Source organism: Stenella coeruleoalba, assembly GCF_951394435.1.
Source record: "Stenella coeruleoalba genome assembly, chromosome: 2".
NCBI classification, from domain to species: domain Eukaryota; kingdom Metazoa; phylum Chordata; class Mammalia; order Artiodactyla; family Delphinidae; genus Stenella; species Stenella coeruleoalba.
Genome location: NC_137147.1, coordinates 104990987 through 105011780, shown reverse-complemented (window position 1 = coordinate 105011780; position 20794 = coordinate 104990987). Strand labels below are relative to the sequence as shown.

At 54.7% G+C, this 20794-nt stretch overlaps 1 protein-coding gene across 2 annotated transcripts; it reads left to right on the top strand.

Annotated features, from left to right (window-relative positions):
* The first annotated feature begins 1102 nt into the window (after nucleotides 1-1102).
* CTSH (cathepsin H) lies at nucleotides 1103-20743 on the top strand. 2 transcript variants are annotated; one of them, XM_079907162.1, is made up of 12 exons: nucleotides 1103-1227; nucleotides 4543-4574; nucleotides 5246-5351; nucleotides 6909-6979; nucleotides 7559-7663; nucleotides 10224-10310; nucleotides 11075-11130; nucleotides 12954-13035; nucleotides 14320-14388; nucleotides 17146-17252; nucleotides 19065-19190; nucleotides 20003-20743. In XM_079907162.1, exons 1-12 carry the CDS (start codon nucleotides 1137-1139, stop codon nucleotides 20076-20078), a joined length of 1008 nt encoding a protein of 335 aa, XP_079763288.1. In that variant the 5' UTR covers nucleotides 1103-1136; the 3' UTR covers nucleotides 20079-20743. The 2 variants fall into 2 exon arrangements, with proteins under 2 accessions (XP_079763288.1, XP_079763289.1); XM_079907163.1 differs by having other exon boundaries at nucleotides 1213-1264; nucleotides 20003-20741.
* The last annotated feature ends 51 nt before the right edge of the window (nucleotides 20744-20794 follow it).

Here is a 20794-nt window from a genome sequence, read left to right as displayed (position 1 = left end):
CCCTGAAGCCCTGTAAGTGCCGATTCCAGAGCCATACCCAGACCTGCTAGTCAAATCCCAAGACAGAACTCCAGGAATCTGCTTCCCCAGGAGCCTCACAGGCAGAGTCTGGGTGAGAACTAGGTTTCCTCCTGTCTGAGGGAGGGAGACATAAGACAGCTCAGATCTGACAGGCCAGCCCTAACAGGCTCTGACCACACCGAAATGCCTCGGGCTGCAAAGGAGCAGGGTGAGCAAGTGCAGTAGGTCAAACCTGGGTTCAGACTCCCTCTGCACGCTTACTGGGAACGTTACCATCAACTCTCGGAGCCTCAGTTTCCCCATTTGTAAAATGGCAGGTCCACAACCTGCCACTTGGCAGGGTGATGACCTAAGTGAAGAACCTGGTCCCACTGGGTGCTGCAGGCAGGTCTGATCATCCTCTCCTCTCCCTTGAAGCAACCCCTGTGCATGTTTCCTTCATTGAAGATGTTCATTGTTTTATTTATCTCACACCCAGACTCTTATAAATCATATTCTTCCTTTTTCAGATTTGCAAAAAAGAAAAAATGGCTCTACAGCTGCTAATAGGACTTTCTCAGCAGAAAGACTTTAGACTTTCTGGGGGGGCGGGCGGGGCTAGGGGTGGAACAAGCTCATAAAAACTGCTATCTACTTCCTCTAGTTTAAGTTCATCCCAAGGCTCAAGGGACAACCAGGGGAATGTGATTAATGAGGATGGGAGATGGGGGCTCTGGGGTGGGGACAGGCACCACCCTCGCCCATAGTGCCTGCCAGTCCTGACAGACCAGAAGATCTAGGACCCCGCCGCACGGAGCGGTCCAACTCTCCTCTGCCCTTCATTGCAGAGAAGGAGAAAGGGGAGTTGATGTGGCCAGGACGGGAGGTCGAAGGTGCTCCACTCCCACGAGCCTGGCGCTCCGGGCAGTCCTACAGGGTCCCGCCTCCTCCCCCCGCCTCCCGCCTCCTCCCCCCGCCTCCCGCCTCCTCCCCCCGCCTCCCACCTCCTCCCCCCGCCCCCCGACTCCCGCCCGGCCCCGCCCCTCGCGCCCTCCCGCCCCGCCGAGGCGGCTTTTGGCTGCCTGCCCCGCGGCCTCCGGAGCCAGTGCGCCGGCCGAGTCGCAGCCACCGCCACGATGTGGGCCATCCTGCCGCTGCTCTGCGGCGGAGCCTGGCTCCTGGGTCCCACCTCCTGCGGCGCCGCCGACCTGGCAGTGAGCTCCCTAGGTACGGGGACGAGCGCCCCCGGAAAGGGGCCCGGCAGGTCGGAGAATCTGGGGACCTTGGGTGGGTGGGGACTCTGGGCTCGGGAGCAGCCGGGCAGCGCATTTCCCAGGCCCGAGGCTCAAGGGCTCTGCGGGTCGGTAACAGGGATCCAGCCAGGGTGACCTGTGTGACGGGGAGGGGGGCGGGAGGAGGGAGAGGGAGAGGTTTGGAGGGCGGGCGTCTCGCGTGAGCAGAGGAGCGGGTGGCTAGGTGCCCAGGGTCCCCTTTGCTCGGGGCGCTGCAGAGACTAGTACGCCACAGTAGTCTGCGGCCTCTTCTGCCCTCCACCCCCCATCTGGAGACTTAGAGGACGTTGATCTGCCCGTGCCGGAGGCAAGCAGGGACTTTCCAGCCTTTCCTCGTAGCTTCCAGGGACTTGCACATAGGGGATCCCCAGAGGTGCCTTGAGAGCCTGTCTGTACAATGGGCTGGACGAGCTGTTTGGAGGAGTGACTTGCACTTAGAGCAATAGCAGTTTTAGCCCCTGAAGACTGAGGGTGTTTGTTCCAAGGGCTCAGGGTGGTAAGGCCCAGCCCCAGGGCTCCCCCTTATGGCCAGGTGGGCTGTGAGTGGCCCAGCTTCATGCTGTTCTTACACCCCTTCTATTGCTGGGGGTCCAGCCACCTCCCCCGGCTGAAGGCTCGCCCCTGCAGCCTCCCTCCTGCCCTGCCACTCCCCACCCTCAGCCTCTGCCCACTGCCCACAGGCTCTGACCTCAGCAGACCACCAGCCCCCTCACCCTGAGGACAAAGAATTGTAGCCAAAGAGCAGCCTGGGGATGGGACAGAGATCACTGGGGCTGAATCTTTTCGACCAGAATCTTGCCTTATTCCTCCCGACCCATTTGTCCAAGGAAGTCCCCCAGTCTTGCAGACCTGGGAGGACACCCAGCTCCAGCTCAGTACCAACCTAAGGAAAACCCAGCTGCCCCCAAGCCAGGGCTTTGCTTTACCCTGGCTGTGTCCTGCGTGGAGGAGGAGGGCTGGTGCTGGAAGCCGTCTTAACACCAAAGCAGGGCTTGGCAAACTTTTCCTTATGTAAAGGGCCAGATAGTAAATATTTCAGGCTTTGTGAACCACACAGGCTCTGTAGCAGCTACCTGTGTTGAAAGCAGCCCTAGGCAGTGTGCAAATGAATAAGCAGGTTGTATTCCCGGAAACTTTTACTTATAGACACTGAAATTTGAATTCAAATGATTTTAAGGTGCTACAAAATGTCATTTTTAAAAAACCATCCAAAAGTGTGAACACTGTTAGCTCGTGGGCCATACAAAAACAGGCTAATCCCTGTTCTAGACACTCCCACGTGGTCCCCTGAGACAGGGCAGTACATAAAGGATGTGTGCTTTCTTCCAAAAGTCACAATGGATTGAAATGGATCTATCTGAGGTTGGGGTGAAGGGTCACCAGAGATCTTTCTCGCCCAAGGTCATCTCTGGCTTTTTCTTTTGCTAAATACTGGGTTTTCACACCTGCTTGTTGCTTTTGAAACCTCTGGAGGCACACACTGGTCAGTTGTCCTAAACTCCATCTGCCTTAAATCTGTCTTCCTCTGAAGCCATCCGCTGTAGCAGGGCCTTAACTAGGATTTGCAATCCTCTGAAACCCCACGCAGGGCATATATTGGGGAAATGTGCATTTCTTCCCCTGGGAAAATGGCTATCACTTGCTTTCCGGAACAGATCTGTGACCCACAAGGGGCGATCCTAAATTCCATACAACAGTGATCTTCAAACTGTGGGGTGTGGATCAGTGGGGAAACACAAAAAAGTTCCAAGTGATACCGGCACAGACAGGGAATCTATTTCCAAACCCTTTACTTCCAAGAGAAGAGAGGACCTCACCAAAGTATCAGCTGCTGGGGTCCTAGAAATAATGTTGCGTAATAGAGCACCATGTGATTTGGGGCGTAGGAAGGAGTGCAAGGAATTGAGTGACATTGCTCTAAAAATTGCCTTCTGTTCCCAGAAGCAATAAGCAATGAACAATCCTGTTTATTTGAGCAGAATTTCTCAAGCCTTTTAAAGGGCTGAGGCAAAGACCAGAATTAATGCTAACCCATTCAAGAAACTCGGTAATAGTCACCCATGAATATATAAATCCATGGGGAGGGGGGTTGTTAGTAAAGTTTAATTTACCTCATTAAGAGATGCCTTTCCGATACAAGTTTACTTTTTATGTTTAACAAATACTTTTCATAAGGTATATTTGACATGTTTTAATCAGTGTTAATAATGATGGTGATGATGATGACTTAATCCAGAATAAATTTTTATAATAGTCAGAGGCATATGGGTCACAGGGAGTAACAGTAATTTAAATTTATACTTTCTGTTCTTGTTGTTGCATAAAAGGATGCTAGAGCGACCAAGTATAAACAGATACTCCCTTAGGGTAAAATTCTGTGAGATGTGGGTGGAGATGGGAGTTCAAGGAGAAAAAGAAACTATCTGAAATATCCAGCTCTTATAGAAGGGCTTGTTCATGTTACTGATGGTGGATATCAAATCATGATGGTATCATGGATCTTTTTGGCTAGCTTTAAAAGAATGATGTAACATTCTTATTTTTATATGTCATTCTTTACAATAAGCTGGAATACATCCTTTGCATCTATGAACATTTGAAGTGCAGTTTTTAGATAGCTTAAAAATGTACAAGGGTGGATATAGCAGGGGTCTACAAATGACTGGCCAGCCCGTTTTTTGTAAATAAAGTTTTATTGAAACAGTCACACCCCTTCGTTTTCACACACAAGGGCAGAGTTGAGTAGTTATAACAGACTGTAGAGACAGCGAAGTCTAAGATATTTACCATCTGTCCCTTTAACAAAATTTTGCCCACACTTGGGATATATAGGTTTTGAAATTAACTTCTTCCTGAAGTATAGCGCAGAAAAAGGCACAAATCATTAAATATGCATTTTAATGAATTTTCATAATCTAAATATACTCGTGAAACCAGCACCCAGATGAAGACATAGAACATCACCAGCACCCCAGAAGCCCCCTCTGTACCCCCACTAAGGACCACCACTATCCTGACTTTTAATACCATAGGTTAATGGCATGTCGTTTTTCAAAATTAATTTGGAGTACAAAAGCGGTAAGAGTTTGACTTCCTCTTCACGTTCAGCGTTAGATAACACCATTTTGGGTGCTTAAATTTAGCCCAGTTCCCTAAAATGCAAATCAGTTCTGATGTGCCCTACTTGGCTATAGACGTTACTGCGAGACACCCAGGCCTAATTTTTTTTTTTTCTTTTTTCTTTTTGCAGAGAAGTTTCACTTTAAGTCATGGATGTTGCAGGTCAGTGTCCAACTTCTTTCTGAAGTTCTTCACTTCACTAAGTTTCCTGTTATCAAACGAAACTGTGCTGGATTTGAGATAATGAAGAGGGATTTTCCAACCCCATCTCCCTGGGTCTTTCCCAACCGGGAATCGGTCAAACGCTGGGAACGATTCAGTTAAGTGAATTCCTTCCAAACAGTGGTCCCCAGTGATGAAGTTGGCTAGCAGCCTTTCAAGCCTTGAGATTCATTTCTGTATTTTGTATTCACGTCACATTGTGTGTTTGCTGCAAAATCAGTTGGAAAACGCTAGTGTGCGTATTTTTGAAACATGGTGATGTCTGCCATTAACTTGACCTAGTACCAGTTGCGGCGTCCAGAGGTGACCTGCACTTGGCAGGTCCTTCACCAGGGCCTCTTGGTCTCTTGGCTGACTCTCTGGCAGCTGCATGGGCTTCATTCTGGCCACAGGTCCCCAGAGGCAGCGGGGCGGGGGCGGGGGGGGTTGCTTTGTAACTTCCTGACTTTCACCACAGAGACCCAGGGCAGTGTCCTGCCTGTGTTACAGATTTGGCCTGAGAATCGTGGCAGAAAGAAAACCTGCCATCCTCCTCTTAGAAAACAAAACTGTCTCCCTCTGGTGAGCTGCATCCTGTTTCTGTGACTTATTGCTCATGTGTTTTGTTTCAGTACCAAAAGAAATACAGCTCGGAGGAGTACCACCACAGGCTGCAGGCGTTTGTCAGCAACTGGAGGAAGATCAATGCCCACAACGCCGGGAACCACACATTCAAAAGTACCGTGGGGCACCTTTCCTGCGGGCTTCTCGCCCATGGCAGGAGGGAGCATCTCAGACGGGGAAGGAAATCAATGAGCGGCGCCACTGATTAAAGGGCCCACTAGGGGCTTGGGGTGGACGGAGCAGCAAGCCAGGCTCTGAAGCTGGGCTTGGCTGACCTCAGATTCTGGCTCCGCCATTATTTTCTGAGATTCAAGGGGTTGTAGCTTTAGGACGATGCTGGTACCCCTGGATGGTTGTGAAGTTTACGGGAGGTGTACAGAAGCCCTGCCCTGTTCCTGCCATCTGTGGGTCCAGCCCAGATGCTAAGCCCCTGGATTGCTGTCGGGGCAGCCTCTTTAGAGATGTGCCCTGGACTCGAGCAGCCTCTTAGGACATCTGCCTTCCCTCCGGGTCAGTTTCACTAGAAACACACACACACTGCGTGTATACTGAGGGCTCAGAAATGACGGCAGTGTCAGCCACGTTGGTGTTGTGGGCAAAAGCATGAGGTGGAAGGAAACCAGAGCTTGAATCTCACTTCTGCCCAGTATTGACATGTGACCCCGCTCTGAAGTTTTACTTGACTGTAAAGTAGAGAGGATAACGCTCCCCTCGCGGGTTAGGAAGACTGAAGGAGGTGGCAGGTGGGCAGGCAGTTGGCGCAGGTGTGCTGGTTCTGTACCCTGCCGTTCACCAGACTCACTGATGGGGTATCTAAAAATATGGGTGCCCAGGCCCCACCCCAGACCCATTACATCTGCATCTCCAGGGTGCAGCCCAGACATTTGTACTGTGGAAAAACTCCCCCATGGGACTTCCCTGGTGGTCCAGTGGGTAAGACTCTGCGCTCCCAATGCAGGGGACCCGGGTTCAATCCCTAGTCAGGGAACTAGATCCCGCATGCATGCCACAGCTAAGAGTCCTCATGCTGCAACTAAAAGATCCCACATGCCGCAGCAATGATCCCGTATGCCACAGCTAAAACCTGGCGCAGCCAAAATAAATAAACAAATATTACAAAAAAAAAAGGAAAGAAAAAGAAAGAGAAGGCAAGCTCCCCAGGGAATTCTGAAGCAAGTGAAGTTGACCTTGATATATTGAATTACAGTTGAACAATGCGGGGTTAGAGGCACTGACCCTCTGCACCGCTGAGAATCTGAGTATAATTTACAGTCTGCCCTCCATATACACGGTTTCTCTGTATACCCAGTTCCTCTGTCTCCACGGTTCTGCATCCAAGGATCCAACCAACCTGGGATCATGTTGCACTGCAGTATTTGCTACTGAAAAAAATCTGTGTGTAAGTGCATCTGCCCAGTTCAAACCATGCGGTTCAGGGGTCAACTGTAAAATCAACTATACTTCACTAAAAAATAAATTAAAAAAAAATTTTTTTTGAAAGGGTCAACTGTACATGACATTTAAAAATTTAAAGGAGCCAAGTTGCAGGGGGCTATAAATCGGACACATGTGAATGTGGGGTTTCATTATTTTTTCTCTTTATTAGTGACTTACTGAGCTCCTCTTTTTTGTTGTGTTTTTTTGTTCGTTTTTTTTCCTTCTCTTTTTCAGTGGGACTGAACCAGTTTTCAGACATGAGCTTTGCTGAATTAAAACGCAAGTATCTTTGGTCAGAACCTCAGGTGGGTGTTATTCATTGTGACCAAGTCTGAGTCTTTTCGCTCAAACCTTTGGAATCAGCTCATAGCCCGCTCTGCTTCCAGAGCGGTTCGGCCCCTCCCCAGCTGCAGCTGGGGGCCCCCAGGTTCTTGGGGGATCCAGACGTGTCAGCTCCCAGCAGTTCGTCAGTCCATGCTCATGGCCTCATGCAGACCCCAAACTTAGAGTTGCTGGAGAAAATACAGTTGCCCCTTAAAACTGAATTTCAGATAAACAACAAATAATATTTTAGCATAAGTATATCCTAAATATTGCACAGGACAGACACTACAGACTTATTCATCATTTATCTGAAATTCAAATTTAACTGAGTGAACTGTATTTGTATTTGCTAAATCCGCCTACCCCGTCCTAACTACCCCCAATCTGGGCTCCCAGAAGGACCTGTCATTTAGCATTTGGAACCAATGGGTGGAGGTGGGATGGTTCTGACAGCTACAGTCTTTCTTATTCTCTCTTGGTGATTCCACTTTAATTACATACTTTTCCATCAAAACGGCTTCTCTTCTTCCCCCTGAAAAAAATGTAATTCGTTGTTTCAGAATTGCTCAGCCACCAAAGGTAACTACCTTCGGGGTACTGGTCCCTACCCACCCTCCATGGACTGGCGGAAAAAAGGAAATTTTGTCTCACCAGTGAAAAATCAGGTATGCATGACAATCCCACCTTTCCCCCCACACACGCCAAATGGCCACATTCTCAGGCAGTATGCCAGGAAGAAAAACTCAAAAGAATCCCAAAACACAGAGAGTATATCCCCAACTCTATTTTTTTTCTCATCATCTCTCTAGCTGCCTTCCTCTGAAAGGCTGGGAGGTCATTGTTTTTATGGCTGGCTCTGGGGGATAAAAGTGTATTTCTTCACTGGGCTGAAGTTTACGCATCCCCCTTGTTCCACCCCGCTGTGTAAAGTTCCCCATTGGCCCTAGGTCTCTTCTACAGTCACCCAAAACATCACGTTCTCTGTGCCCTTCAGTAACTGCACACCGGGACCCCGTTCCTATTGCCCACACATCTTTTCTTCCCCGTCCTCCATACGCTGCACGAGGCACCAGGGCCCAGCCCCTCCCTGGCTGGCTGCTTTCCCACAAGGGAGCTGCAGGTGGTTAGTGAACAGAATGGAACCCAGCGTTTCAGACCTGTTCTCAGGAGCACCCCCACAGGGCACAGCATGCCTGGCAAGGGGAGTGGCGGCGTCTTCCCCGCACTCACAGAGGTGAGGACCCAGCCGCTGGCTGGAGGGTCCCAGCACATTGCTCTGTCCTGGAGAGACTGGACCCACCCCTTGCTGTCCCCTGGAAGTAACAGTGCAGTGGCCTTCTTCAGGAAGATGCCGACCTCTCGATCCCAGGAAATACAGGTGAAGGTTTCCCTCCTGGAAGCACTTTGCTTTCCACTGAAACTCTCCATGAGAAACATTTTCTCCCTTTCCTTAAAGCCACATGGCATAGCTCCAAATCCTCCCAGGCTCACTGGGTTCCCAGAACCTGCCTAGTGATCTAGACGTTTAAACCAGCATCTGGAAGCCAAGACAAGTCTCCCCTCCCAGCAGTCGGAGGGGTAGAATGAAGTCAGCCCTCTGCCCCAAGCCCCAAAGGCAGCTTTTAGACCATCTGAGAATTCCACGACCGTTCAAAGCAACAAGCGTTAAATGTGGAAGCCCGAAACCTGCTCACCCTGTGGGCAGGTGAGAAGGGGAAGTCTGCCAAGAACGTTCCGGGTCCTTGTGTTAACTGACCCTCGGGCAGGACGGAGCCCCGGGGTGGAGGGGCCAGAACAAGGCGATTACCCTTATGGGTGTGTGTGGTCTCTCACTGTAGACACCATGCGGTTACAGATACGGCGACCGGATCTGACATTAGCTCAGCAGCCTTGAGGGTTTCTCACTTTACAGAGGAGGAAGCGCTGAAGGTACAAGGCAAGCAGATGACAGAGGGCCCTTCCATCCAGGTCTCTGCTCAAGGCCAGTGCTGGCCACTCGGCCCTGCCCTGCCTCCTGCAGTGGCGGCCAAGCCCAGCCTCTGACCAGCCAGAGACGCTCTGACCAGGCCCTCCCTCCCTGCCGAGGGAAGGCTTTGAGAGGAAGAACTGGAGCCCGGGGTAGGGTGAAGGCTCTTTCCAGGGAGACAGCAGTGAGGACTCAACAAGGACAGCGAGGACGGGAATCTTAGGAGAAGTTTCAGAAGTAAAATATGGAAGACTGAACCAGCAAGGGGCAGAACAGAGACCAAGATGCGGCTGAGAGAAAAACACAAACAACAGCTAATATTACGGAGCCCGTGGGGTAACTGCACGACGGGCAGGATCTCATCTACCCCTCTGACAAACAGCCCTGTGAGGCAAGCACGGCTGTTCCCATGTTACAAATGATGAGACCGAGGGTCAGAGTGGGCAGCAGCTCGCCCAGGTCGCACGGTGGGTGTGGGGCAGAGCTATGATTTGAACCAGGCTGGCAGGTTCCAGCGCCCGACTCTGAGCCCTCGGGAGGCGCCGGGAGGAAGGTGGCTGGGCAGCGGCAGTGACCGTGGCAGAGGACGGGGAGATGGACGGGTGGGTCAGGACACGCAGAGTCTGAGGGGTTTGGGGCGTATACGGGTGGGATCATCTGGGAGACAGGGTGTCTGGGCCTGGGTGGAGGTGAGGGCTGAGCGTTTGGGGAGTTGTCAGTTTAACAGTTGGGACTGTGGGTGAGATTGGAGGTGGAAAGGTGATAGAGAAGCTTCTAGAAACAGGACTCTGGCGAGGCCTTCTGTTGGAAGACAGTGGGAAGAAGAGGAATCAGCATAAGATTCAGAAGTAGAGGGACTTCCCTGGCGGTCGAGTGGTTAAGACCCTGCGCTTCCACTGCCGGGGCGTGGGTTCCATCCCTGGTCGAGGAACTAAGATCCCGCATGCCAAAAAAAGATTCCGAGGAACAGAAGAGCACAGAATGGGGTCGGGAGGGAGGGCTCTGGCGTGTAGGCCGGTGGGGGTTGGTAGCGGGGGGCCAGGACTGGGAGTGCACGGGCACTCATCAGTGGTGGCGGCTGCTGCTTCCCCTGTGCGAGCCTCGGCCTCCTCGTCTGCAACACGGGGAGAAGGATGCCGGCCTCGCGGGCCTCGTGAGGGTCAGCGTGGACAGTGTGGGCCAGGGCTTTGTCAGCTGAAGTCACGGGAGCCCGCGGGGTCCTGGCCCCTGACCTCCCTCCCCCTCCCCTTGGCCTCTAGGGCAGCTGTGGCAGTTGCTGGACCTTCTCCACCACCGGGGCCCTGGAGTCTGCTGTCGCCATAGCAACTGGGAGGCTGCCCTCTTTGGTGAGCAATCAGCCATGGTGCTGGGGGAGGGATGCGGGAGAGGGGTCACAGCTTCGCTCCAAGGCCTGATTCGGAGGACCAGACCTGGGCCGTCAGGCTTCTTTGTGGCTTTTGCTGACAGTGCCATTTCAGTTGGACTTCAGGTGTCCCAGCCTCACGGACATGCAGCGTGCAGACCTCAGCTGACACTTCAGAAGGAATGAGGCTTGTTGAGGAGATGGCCCAAGGGCTCATCCCTGGGTGGGTCGGGGTGTTCCTCGGTGTGGCCACCTGGGGCCTTCCGAGAGCAGAGCCTGCCTGGGAGGCAGCCCTGTAGGAGCTGTGGCCCCTCTCAAGCTGGTCACCTTCAGGCAGGGAAGAGCGAGCAGGGACCCCTGAGCCCCTGGAGTGAGGGGTGACTGCCCAGCCGCTGCCTCCTGTGTGGGGAAGAGGGGCCGGCAAGGCTGGTGAGGGCCGCCAGGAACCGGCTTGAGGGAAGGCCTGTCCCCTCCCCCTCCCATCTGCCACCACGGGACCCCAGGAGCCACACGTACGTGCACACCTCCAGGGCCCCCCGTGTCCTCTCACCTGCCCGCTTGGCTGCCAGGCCATCGCTGAGCTTCTCCCCGACAGGGGCCGGCTGCTGGGGAGACAGCCCTTGCTCTCCGGGAGCTTAGCATCTGGTGCCCTTGGGCCCCGGGCGGGCGGGGCCGCAGGCGTGGGTCCACTCGGGAGGCAGGGCGCTGGAGGCGCCCAGCTCACCGGGCGTGCGTTCCTCCCTCCAGGCCGAGCAGCAGCTGGTGGACTGCGCCCAGAACTTCAACAATCACGGCTGCCAAGGGTACGGCCCTGACCGGGGTGGGGGGCGGGGAGTGGGGGGTGGGGGTGGGGGTTGGGGGGGCAAAGCCCCTGCTCATTTCCTGGGGTCACTTCTGTCGGGCCTCGTACGGGCCGGGCACTGCCACAGCCTCTGCCCTCGGTGGGAGCAAAATCGGCCCCGCTTGTGGAGGGGGAAGGTCACCTAACACGCCCAAGGTCCCTCAGCTGGAACGGGCAGAGCTGTAATGCAAGCCCAGGCCTGGCTGGTTCCAAGATCCACCCTCGTTCCCTGGTGTCACCCGGATTTCACCCCATAGCACACTTGGCCTCGCTGGCCACCAAGGCCTCTGGCGAGTGGCCGAAAGAATTAATAGAATGAGAAGCACATCATCCTCCAAAACCAAGATCCACACACAGGTGTCTGGTTGGCCTTTCCACAGGTTCTCTAAAGCTCTAGCCACCCCAGCTTGGCAGGTCGCGTCGAGGAGCTTTCCTGTAGATGTGGTGCAGGGTTCAGGCATAAAGGCTGCGTCTCTGCTGGGCCTGCTTTCCTGGCCCTTTTTTTTTTATTATTTATTTTTTTGGCCATACCACATGGCTTGCAGGATCTTAGTGCCCCGACCAGGGATCAAACCCGAGTCCAGTGAAAGCACTGAGTCTTAACCACTGGACCGCCAGGGAATTCCCCCGACCCACGGGTTCTTAGGGATTTACCCACGTTTCTCTGTGTCTCCAGCCCTCATCTCCTCCTCACGTGCTCTGAGACCTTTCCTCGGGATGAGCGGCTTTCCCAGAACATACGTGTGTAAAGCCAGGCCCTCGTGCTCCCCTAGGGCACGCTCCCAGCCTCGCCTCCGCTCGCCTACCTGCGGCCCATCCCTCTCTCGGGCGAGTCCTGGGAAGGCCCGGTGCTCCACCTGCTCTGACAGAGCCAGCACGAGGGCCTCCACGCTCGGGCTGCGTCTGGGAGTCGGGGGTGAAGCCACGGCCTAGTTGCTGGTCCACCATCATATCATGGTTAGCCTCATGGCTTTTTGGTCTCTTTCCTCTTTGCAACTTATAAACACCACCCGTCACAGGTCTGAAAGGGCATCCTGGGGCCCCACCATTTTTCCGAGGGATGTTTGCTTTGGTTTACTTCATTTTTTCGTTCATGCAGCAAGTACGACAGCACCTGCCCTGTATGTAGGCACGAGGGATACAGCAGCTGATGGTCTAGCTGTGCCGCAGGTGGGGTGGTGACAGATGCTCTGGACAAAACCCAGAAGGGACAGGCGATTGATGGGGAGTCGTGGCTGGATAGCTGTTGAGTCTTCTTTACTCCAGGAGGCAACACGAGGTGGAAGATCCACCTTTGGAAGCAGATCCTGGCTGTAGCTCTGGGGCCCTGGGCAAGTTGTTCAGCCTGTCTGAGCTTCAAGAAGTAACAGCAGCTACCTCCCGGGGTTCTGAGGGGTTGGAAAGTCACGTTTGCAGAGCACCTGCCCAGGCGGGGCCCAGTGGGCACGGTGGTGGCAACGACAGTCAGCTGGGCAGATCCTGTCGGGTCCTTTTCCTGACAGAGCGAGGGGCCTGGCTTCCAGAGGTCTCTGTCCCACGGAAGCACGTGTGGCTGGACCTTGGACCCTCCTTGATAGCCTCTTCTGAGTCTGTTGAGCTGTATCCTGAGGCCGGGCAAACAGGGTGGCATTGCTAGCCCCTCGGAGACTTCTCTGCCCCTGGGACATGCCCCAACCACGGCCTCCCAGCCCTGCCAGGGCAAACGTCTCCAAGCTCCAGCCCCTGCAGGCCCCGCCTCCATCGGGGCCAGTCTCAGGTAGGCACAGCTGTGTATGCTTCTTGCAGGGGTCTCCCCAGCCAGGCCTTCGAGTACATCCGGTACAACAAGGGCATCATGGGTGAAGACACCTACCCCTACAAGGGCCAGGTAACTCTGGGCAGCCTGGGCTCCGTCTTCTTGATCTGCAATGCTCCCCATCTCCGTTCTTGTCCCAGCCTCAGAACACATCTCTTCCCCTGCATCCCCCTGGAGGACTCCCCACTTCCACCCGGATTCTGAGAATTGTCTCTTGCAGCTCACTTTTTCCCCTCCTCTACTTGCCCAAGGCCAGCTGTCAGCCAGCCGGGGGGGGGGGGGGCCTCTTACCGCCCTGTGGGTGGCAGCACCGTCAGGCTGCCCCGCCCTGCCGTGAGTGCACCGGGACGCCGTCTGTTGGCTTCTTCCCTCCCCGTTCGTGCGGACAGCACTCCTGGGCCCACACCCACTTTGTCCAGGGCCTCCCCTGCCATCACCTCAACCCCGCCTTTGCACGGCTGGGCACCTCGACTGTCCCACAAACCCGGGATTCCTCCTGTATCTCCCCTCTCGGCGATGGGAGGACCACCCTTCCCTAAAATGTCTTGGCGGCCAGTGGTCCGTTCTTGGGGCGGCTCCCTGACCCAGACCTCACCTCAGTCAGCCTTCTGACCATCTTAGACCTTCTCGCATCTGCTCCTTTGGTCCATTCTGTGTCCCTGCCTGCACTCGGACCTTGGCTTCCCTTCACCCTAGATCACTGTGGGTGCCCTCTCCTTGGCCCCCCACCCACCCACCCAGGGGCCGCCAGAGTGGCCTCTGAGACTCAGCTCTGACCACACCCTGCCTTGTTCAGAACTCTTCAAAGGCTCCCCAGGGCCTGCAAGAGAAACTCCAGACTCTTCGGCCTGCCTTTCGAGGCCTGCCCTCCCCCCACGTCGCACAGATCTGTCTTCCCAGTCTTGGCTTTTACTTCACTCTCCCCTTCATAAGCCTTATGCTCCCACCCACCCCCAGCTTGCTGGTTCCTAAACGTCAGGTCCTGCCTTCTTGTCATCCTGACCGTCTCTCCTGCCTCAGAAGGGTTTGATCTTCCCTCCGTGTGTCCTCTGCGCCTGCCTCTTGCAGGTGAAGTTCCTTGGGCTGAGACTGGCCCCTTCCTTGTGCTCCCAGCAGGTGCCATGCGAGCCCACCTCTGCCAAAGCCAGCACAGGACCCTTTCCTCCCACTAGACTGTGAGGTCCTTGAGGGCAAGGAGGCCTCTAGTTCCCTCACAAGTGACCTCATCACCCAGGCCCTGGGACCTGTAGCTTTCGCTTTATAAATGTTATCAAATTGCATAGGGGAGGCCTGAAGTCTCAGCCCGGGGCCGAGCATCCCTAACCTGTATCCCATGACCTTTGCCACCCTGAACAGGATGGTGAGTGCAAGTTCCAGCCCAGTAAGGCCATTGCTTTTGTCAAGGATGTAGCCAACATCACAATGGTGAGTACCGATCCTTCTCTCGGATAGGGAATGTGTTCTATCAGGAGGCCAGTCTCCACTGCCGTCAGATGGCCAATGGGCACTGCAGGGCAGCCTTTCTGAGCAGCACATCACTTTGATTCAAGAGTTTTGATTATCCTTGAATCTCAATCACCATGACAGGGGCAGGATGGAAGACAGGAGGGAAAGAGCAAGAGACTAGCATTCGGGTGCTCTGGTTCTGACCTGGGTCTGTACAACTCTTCCATCTTGTGTTTCAGTTTTCTTGTCTGTAAAATGCAAAACTTAATCCCCATCCTACCAAAGAGGATGTGAGGATGTGTGTGATGTCGGGTATGTGTGTGAGAGATGGAATGTGAATGCACGGAGTATGAATGTGTGTCAGTCAGGATAAACCAGGTTATGCTGCAGGAACAGCTCCAGACTCTGGATGGCTTAAAACAATCAGATTTTATGTCTCATTCGTGTGACGTGTCCCTTGGTTTAAGCAGGGCTGTTCTCTGTGTTATTGGCTTCACTCCAGGACCCAGGCAGACGGAAAGAGTGGTAAATTATGCATTGGCTCTTAAAGCCAAAACAAGTTACACAGCCACACCTAACCTCAAGTAGACGGGGAAGTCCATAACTTCAGTACAGTACAAACCGTACTCTGTCCGAGAGGGAGCTGGAATAAGTGTGAACAGCCCTCGTGACTCCACTGTTTGCATGTTTGCAAGCACGGGCGAACATGCATAAAGAGTGAAAGAATATTTCCACGGGTGTGTGTAGGTGTGACGTGTGCTGATGAGAGCAGTAGGCTGAGGGTGTGTGCCCACAAATGTGTGCGTAAATCACAAACATGATGACTGTGTAATGACAGTAGCTACCATTTAATTAAAGCAGGCGCCATGCAGTCAGCAACAGTAATGAAATTTATGGAGTGCTGACAGGAGCTATACCAACCACTTAGCATGTATTACCAAGACAGCCCTAGGAGATAAATGTCATTATCACCTTCATTTTATAGGTGAAGAAAGGTTCAGAGTGGTTAAGTAACATGCCCAAGGCCACAAAGCTAGAAGTGGAAGCTGGATTTGAACGGAAACCATGTCATTCCAAAATCTACACCCTGTATTTGGGATATTTCTGACTATGGTAGATTTATCTTCAAACAAGAGCCAGTGGGCTTCCCTGGTGGTGCAGTGGTTGAGAGTCCGCCTGCCGATGCAGGGGATGCGAGTTCGTGCACCGGTCCGGGAAGATCCCACATGCCGCAGAGCGGCTGGGCCCGTGGGCCATGGCCACTGAGCCTGCGCGTCCGGAGCCTGTGCTCCGCAACGGGAGAGGCCACAACAGTGAGAGGGCGCGTACCACCAAAAAAAAAAAAAACAAGAGCCAGTTTCTCTTAGATACACTCACCAAGGGCTGACCGACTCTGGCCCATTCGTATCCCATTAGGCAGTGAACCGGGAGCTCAAAGGTATCCCTTTTGCCTGGTGCCCAGGAGAGCCTTGCCCATGGCACCTGCAGGGCCCTAAGAGCAGGCCAGCACTGGCGTCTGGCCCTCCTTGGCAGGGCCGAGGGATGGCCACAGGAACGACAACTCCATGACATGCTCCCCCTCTAGGCGAGCAGGCCTCCGTGCCTTCCTGGTCTCATCTGCCCTGACCTGTCTGTGCTCACGAGGCCTTTTCTGAGCACAGGGAAGGGAGCGGCTTGCTTATCAGGCAGCCGTTTGCTCTTTGCAGCCGTGTCACTGCCTGCCCCTCCAGGGAGGCAGGACGGAGGAAGAGCTGGTGCCCCAGCCCCTCCAGCCTGACCCTCCCTCAGCAGAGCCCTGGCCTCAGCTCACCCTCATTTCAACTCCCTAAGTCTCCAGCCAGGGGAATGGCCTCCTTAGCTCACGCTAACCCAGTGGGTCCCAGCAGGGATGCTTTAAGAAATCCTGCTGCATGGGACCCACCCTGGAGATGCTGATGTAATCGTCTGGGGCGCAGCCTGGGCACTGGGATTTTGTAAAGCTCCCCCGGTGATTGCAACTGCTGCTCTCGCCCAGTCTCTGCAGCTCTGTTCCAAAGCCGCAGCCTCCAGGAAGCCTCTGACTTCCTCATGCCACCTTCCCCACTGGATGGGGATGCATCCTCCTCGGGCACACACACACATTTCTACCACCGTCTGGGCCTTATCTGCTCATGGACTTCTAACCCCTGAGTTCTACCAAAAAAAGCTCCTTAGACTGGCGTTGTGGGTGCAGGGGTTCCTGCGGGTGGGAGTGGGGGAGTCACACCCATCTCTGTACCCCCTGGTCCATGGGAGGGCCTTGGTATGTGGCTGTGAGTGAGCGAGTGAATGAGTCCACGCTGTACCCTGGGCCTGACCCGGAAGGGTGCAGCATTCCCTCGGAGCAGAGCAGGGAGGGGGAGAGAGAGGAGCACACGGTCCAGCCCAGCAAAGCCGAGGGAGGTCACAGGGGAGCCAGGATTTGGGAGGAGGGGCCCACAAGCCAAATAAAAAACCCCAAGGATCCCGGCCATTCAGGCACAAGAGGGCAGGGGCCCCCATACCAGCCCCCAATACCCAGGGCTTGGCTCTGCTGTAAGGAAGGGCAGCTCCCCCTTGGCGGCAGCTTTTTGGCCAAAAACAGACTTCTCTTCCCTCCTCAGAATCATCGCTTTGAGCCTCTGTCCCCTACTTTGGGGCAAAGGGCCATATTTCACAAGTGGGGTGGGGAGGTGGCAGAGGCCACGTGTGTCCACCTGTCGGCCCCTCTGTCCACAGAACGACGAGGAGGCGATGGTGGAGGCGGTGGCCCTGTACAACCCTGTGAGCTTTGCCTTCGAGGTGATTGATGACTTTCTGATGTACAAAAAGGGTGTCTACTCCAGGTGAGCCGGGGAGGGGCTGGGTGGGCATTTCGCCCCTTCCGCCAGTGCATCAGCCTGCAGCCCTGAAGGTCGGGATCCACGGTCCCCAAGTGGGAGGAGGAGAGGCGGTCACATGGCTGGTCAGGGCTGGGGTCCCGGCCCTCATCTGAGCCCAGAGCTCACCCTTCCTCAGCAGAAGAGCTGCCTCTCGTGATGAAAACCTGTGTTCAGAAATTTGAAGATGTGAAATAGGAAATGGCTGCTCTCAGACACCAGAATCCCGTGCTGAAGCCTCCACCGCAGGGTTTTTCAGGAAGCCCGAGTTCTCTAACACTGGTGTCGTCTCACCCAGGCCTCTTCCCTGTTTTGCAATATGAGTTCGGCCACTTCCGGTAGCATCTCCTTCATGGCCCCTTGTCATCTGGCCATTCCGAAGTGCAGGTGTCCTCCAGGGCTTTCTCCTCAGCGCTCTGCCCTCTTCTCACACACTCCTTGAACTCCACGGCCAGCTGTTTGCTGAGAAATTCCAAGTCTCCATCCGCCAGCCTGGTCTCTGCCGGGTGTTAAGACCCACAGATCTAAGGGCCTCGCCGCAGCATCAAGCTGGATGGCCCGTGGAAACCTGAGATCCTGCATGTTTCCGTCCCTCACCAGACGCTGCCCCATTAACACTGCTCAGAAGCGTGCCCTCCGCTCCCTCCCCGTGTCTGTGCCCACCGTTGCTTCCTTCCTGCTCTGTCCTTGTGCCCTCACCGCTGGTCCGTCCTCCACTCGGAGCCAGAGTCAGCCTTCGGGAACACCCTTCTCACCACTCCAACTTCTCCATCCTCCAGCATCTCCCCATCTCGTGTCTTAGCTCGGCCAGGGAAACCCTCGTGATCTGGTCCTTCTTTCTCCAAGCTCATCTCCCGTCAAAGCCACCCGCGTCCTCCCTGTTCCACCCCGTGCCCCTGCCCCACTGAAGAGCTCATAGTTTTATGCGAGTCCCCTGCCTCCCCAGGGAAGCCTTGCCCCTGCCCCACCCCGTTCCCACCTGGTTGGATCCCCTTCCTCGGGCTCCTGTCAGCCCCCCAGCCGTCACAGCCCTCGGTCCACTGTATGGAAGTAGCCTCTCTGCCATCCTCCCTGTCGAAGGAGGCGTCCTAAATCCAGGAGCAGAGTTTTGCACGCTGCTGGTGTCTCGCACCTCGTCCCTGGGCCTGGCACGTACCAACAACTCAGTTACACGTCGGCTCAGTGATCACACGACCACTGCAGTTTGTCCTCTTGAAATTTTCAGAATTTCCTCATGAGAACCAGTTCACTAGCTAAAATGAGAAACCTGTGTAATTGTCCCAAATACAAGGTAATCTTAAAATTACATACAGTGGCAACAAAGCAATGCCATGTGAAACTCCAGCCGGACACTGTTGCCCTCAGAAGGTGCAGCAGGAGGGCTGCTCTCTCCTTGTTATGAAAGAGGCATCGGAAAGCGTCAGGTGTCAGAGCTGGGCCAGCACCACGCTAAATCTCGCTCCTTTGGGTGAGAAGAACCCAAGGGGCTGAAGAGAATACTTCTCTTTCCCTGTGACTAAACGAGAGTTAATTCACCACCTTAACTGCCTCCCAGTCCCCGCTTTGGGAAACCTTGCTCTAATTCACTTCTTGGATGTGATCGACTCACCTTTTTTTTTTTTTCCTTTGGCTGTGCTGCACGGCAGGCCGGATCTTAGTTCCCCTACCAGGGATCCAACCCACGTCCCCTGCAGTGGAAGCAGAGTCCTAACCCCTGGACCGCCACAGAAGTCCCACATATTTTCCATATTTCAAGCCTCTTTCATTTTCACTTTCCAGTACTTCCTGTCATAAAACTCCAGATAAAGTAAACCACGCAGTCCTGGCTGTTGGGTATGGAGAAGAAAATGGGATACCCTATTGGATCGTGAAGAACTCTTGGGGTCCCCAGTGGGGAATGAAGGGGTAAGCAGCTTCCAGGTCCCGTGTGCTGGGACGGGGCGTGACTGCTCGGGTCTGGGGGCCCTCGGAGTGTGCAGGGGGTCTCCTCCACCTCAAATGTGGCTTCCAAGAAGGGGCTGCTAAACAGAGCCTTTAGCCCAGGCCAGGAAGAGGGGAGCGTGAGGATGTAACCCTCACACCCCGAAGAAGCCTCCAGCAGCCCCTCTCCCATCCTGGACCCCAGACTTTGATGACTCTGTGTCCGGAACAGGAGTCCATTTGGCTCAGGAGGTTCTATGACCACCACTAGGAAACAGTTCACAACACAGGACGCTGCTGGGACTAAGCCAGCACCTGGGAGGGCCTGTGGGTGAGAAATCCAAGCACCAAGTTTACCTGATGGCTGACAGCCCCTCCTTCTAGAATGGGGCTGGAATCAGGTGGCCTGGGTACATACCTTGATGGGACTTTGTCCCTGTCTCTTCTCTAAGACTCCGTGTCCTCGCCTGAAAAGGGGGTTTTCATCTGTTACCCGAGGGGTCCCAGTGGTGATTAAATAACTACATGAGGGCCTAGGCAGAGCTAAGAACGGGGCCCTCAGCAAACTCTGGGACAGTTAGATATGGACAGAATAAGGAAGAGAGTTCAGGGGGCAGCCAGGTGGAGGGAAGGAGAAGTTACTCACAGGTCAGAGATTTCCTGGTGGTCAGATAAACCCAGTACTGCTGTTTTGTGAGCAAGTTCAGAGGGCCTAATCCCTGGAGTCAGACCTTGGTTCCAGAAGGGCCTGTGGAGAGGAAGCCGCCAGCCACGCCTCAGCCCCTCCCTCTGTGCAGGTACTTCCTCTTGGAGCGCGGGAAGAACATGTGCGGCCTGGCAGCCTGCGCCTCCTACCCCATCCCCCTGGTGTGAGCCGGGGCTGCAGCAGCAGCAGCGACTGGTTGGTGGATGGAGGGAGGACCCGGCAGCCTGGGGCCTAAAACCCTGCCCTGGAGGAAGTGAGCGGTGGGAGACCCCCCACCAGGGCCCTGAGCCTGGAAACCCAAAGAAAACGACGAGGAAGAATTCCATGGAGCAACAAGCCCACGCACGTCTTCTGACACAGAGGTCACCACCAGCCATGTGCCTTAAGCATGATTTTTAACTGACTCAGCGCCACATGGACCAAGAATGTTTTCTTCCCAGAAGGGCTGCTTTTCCCATTTGGAGGAAGCTCCACTGACAGTCTTTTCTGTGGTCTTTATTGAATAAACCTTCAGTGAGCACCTCCCCGAGTCAGGCTGTGTGCTGGGGCCTGGGCCTGCCTCCGGGCCCTGGCCTCCTAAGAGGGAGGCACCAAGGGGTGGCCGGCTCTCTGGCTGGGAGGACGGCGTGGGTGCTGGTGCCACTGTCTCCCAGAGGCGGGACCCGGGAGGAAGAACAGGTTTCATTTGAGATCTTGACTCTTCGTCCCCACATGGGGAAAGAGGAGCTAGTGTGCCAGGCCCCGGCAGAGCCAGGATTCAAACCCACGACACCGGCCAGGAAGCCTGTACTTCTCCACGGGGCCTCCCCCGTCCCAGCTTCCTGCTCCTACTGCCCTGCCCCTCCGCCCGGGACTGCCCCCATCTCTTCCTCCCCTGATGCTC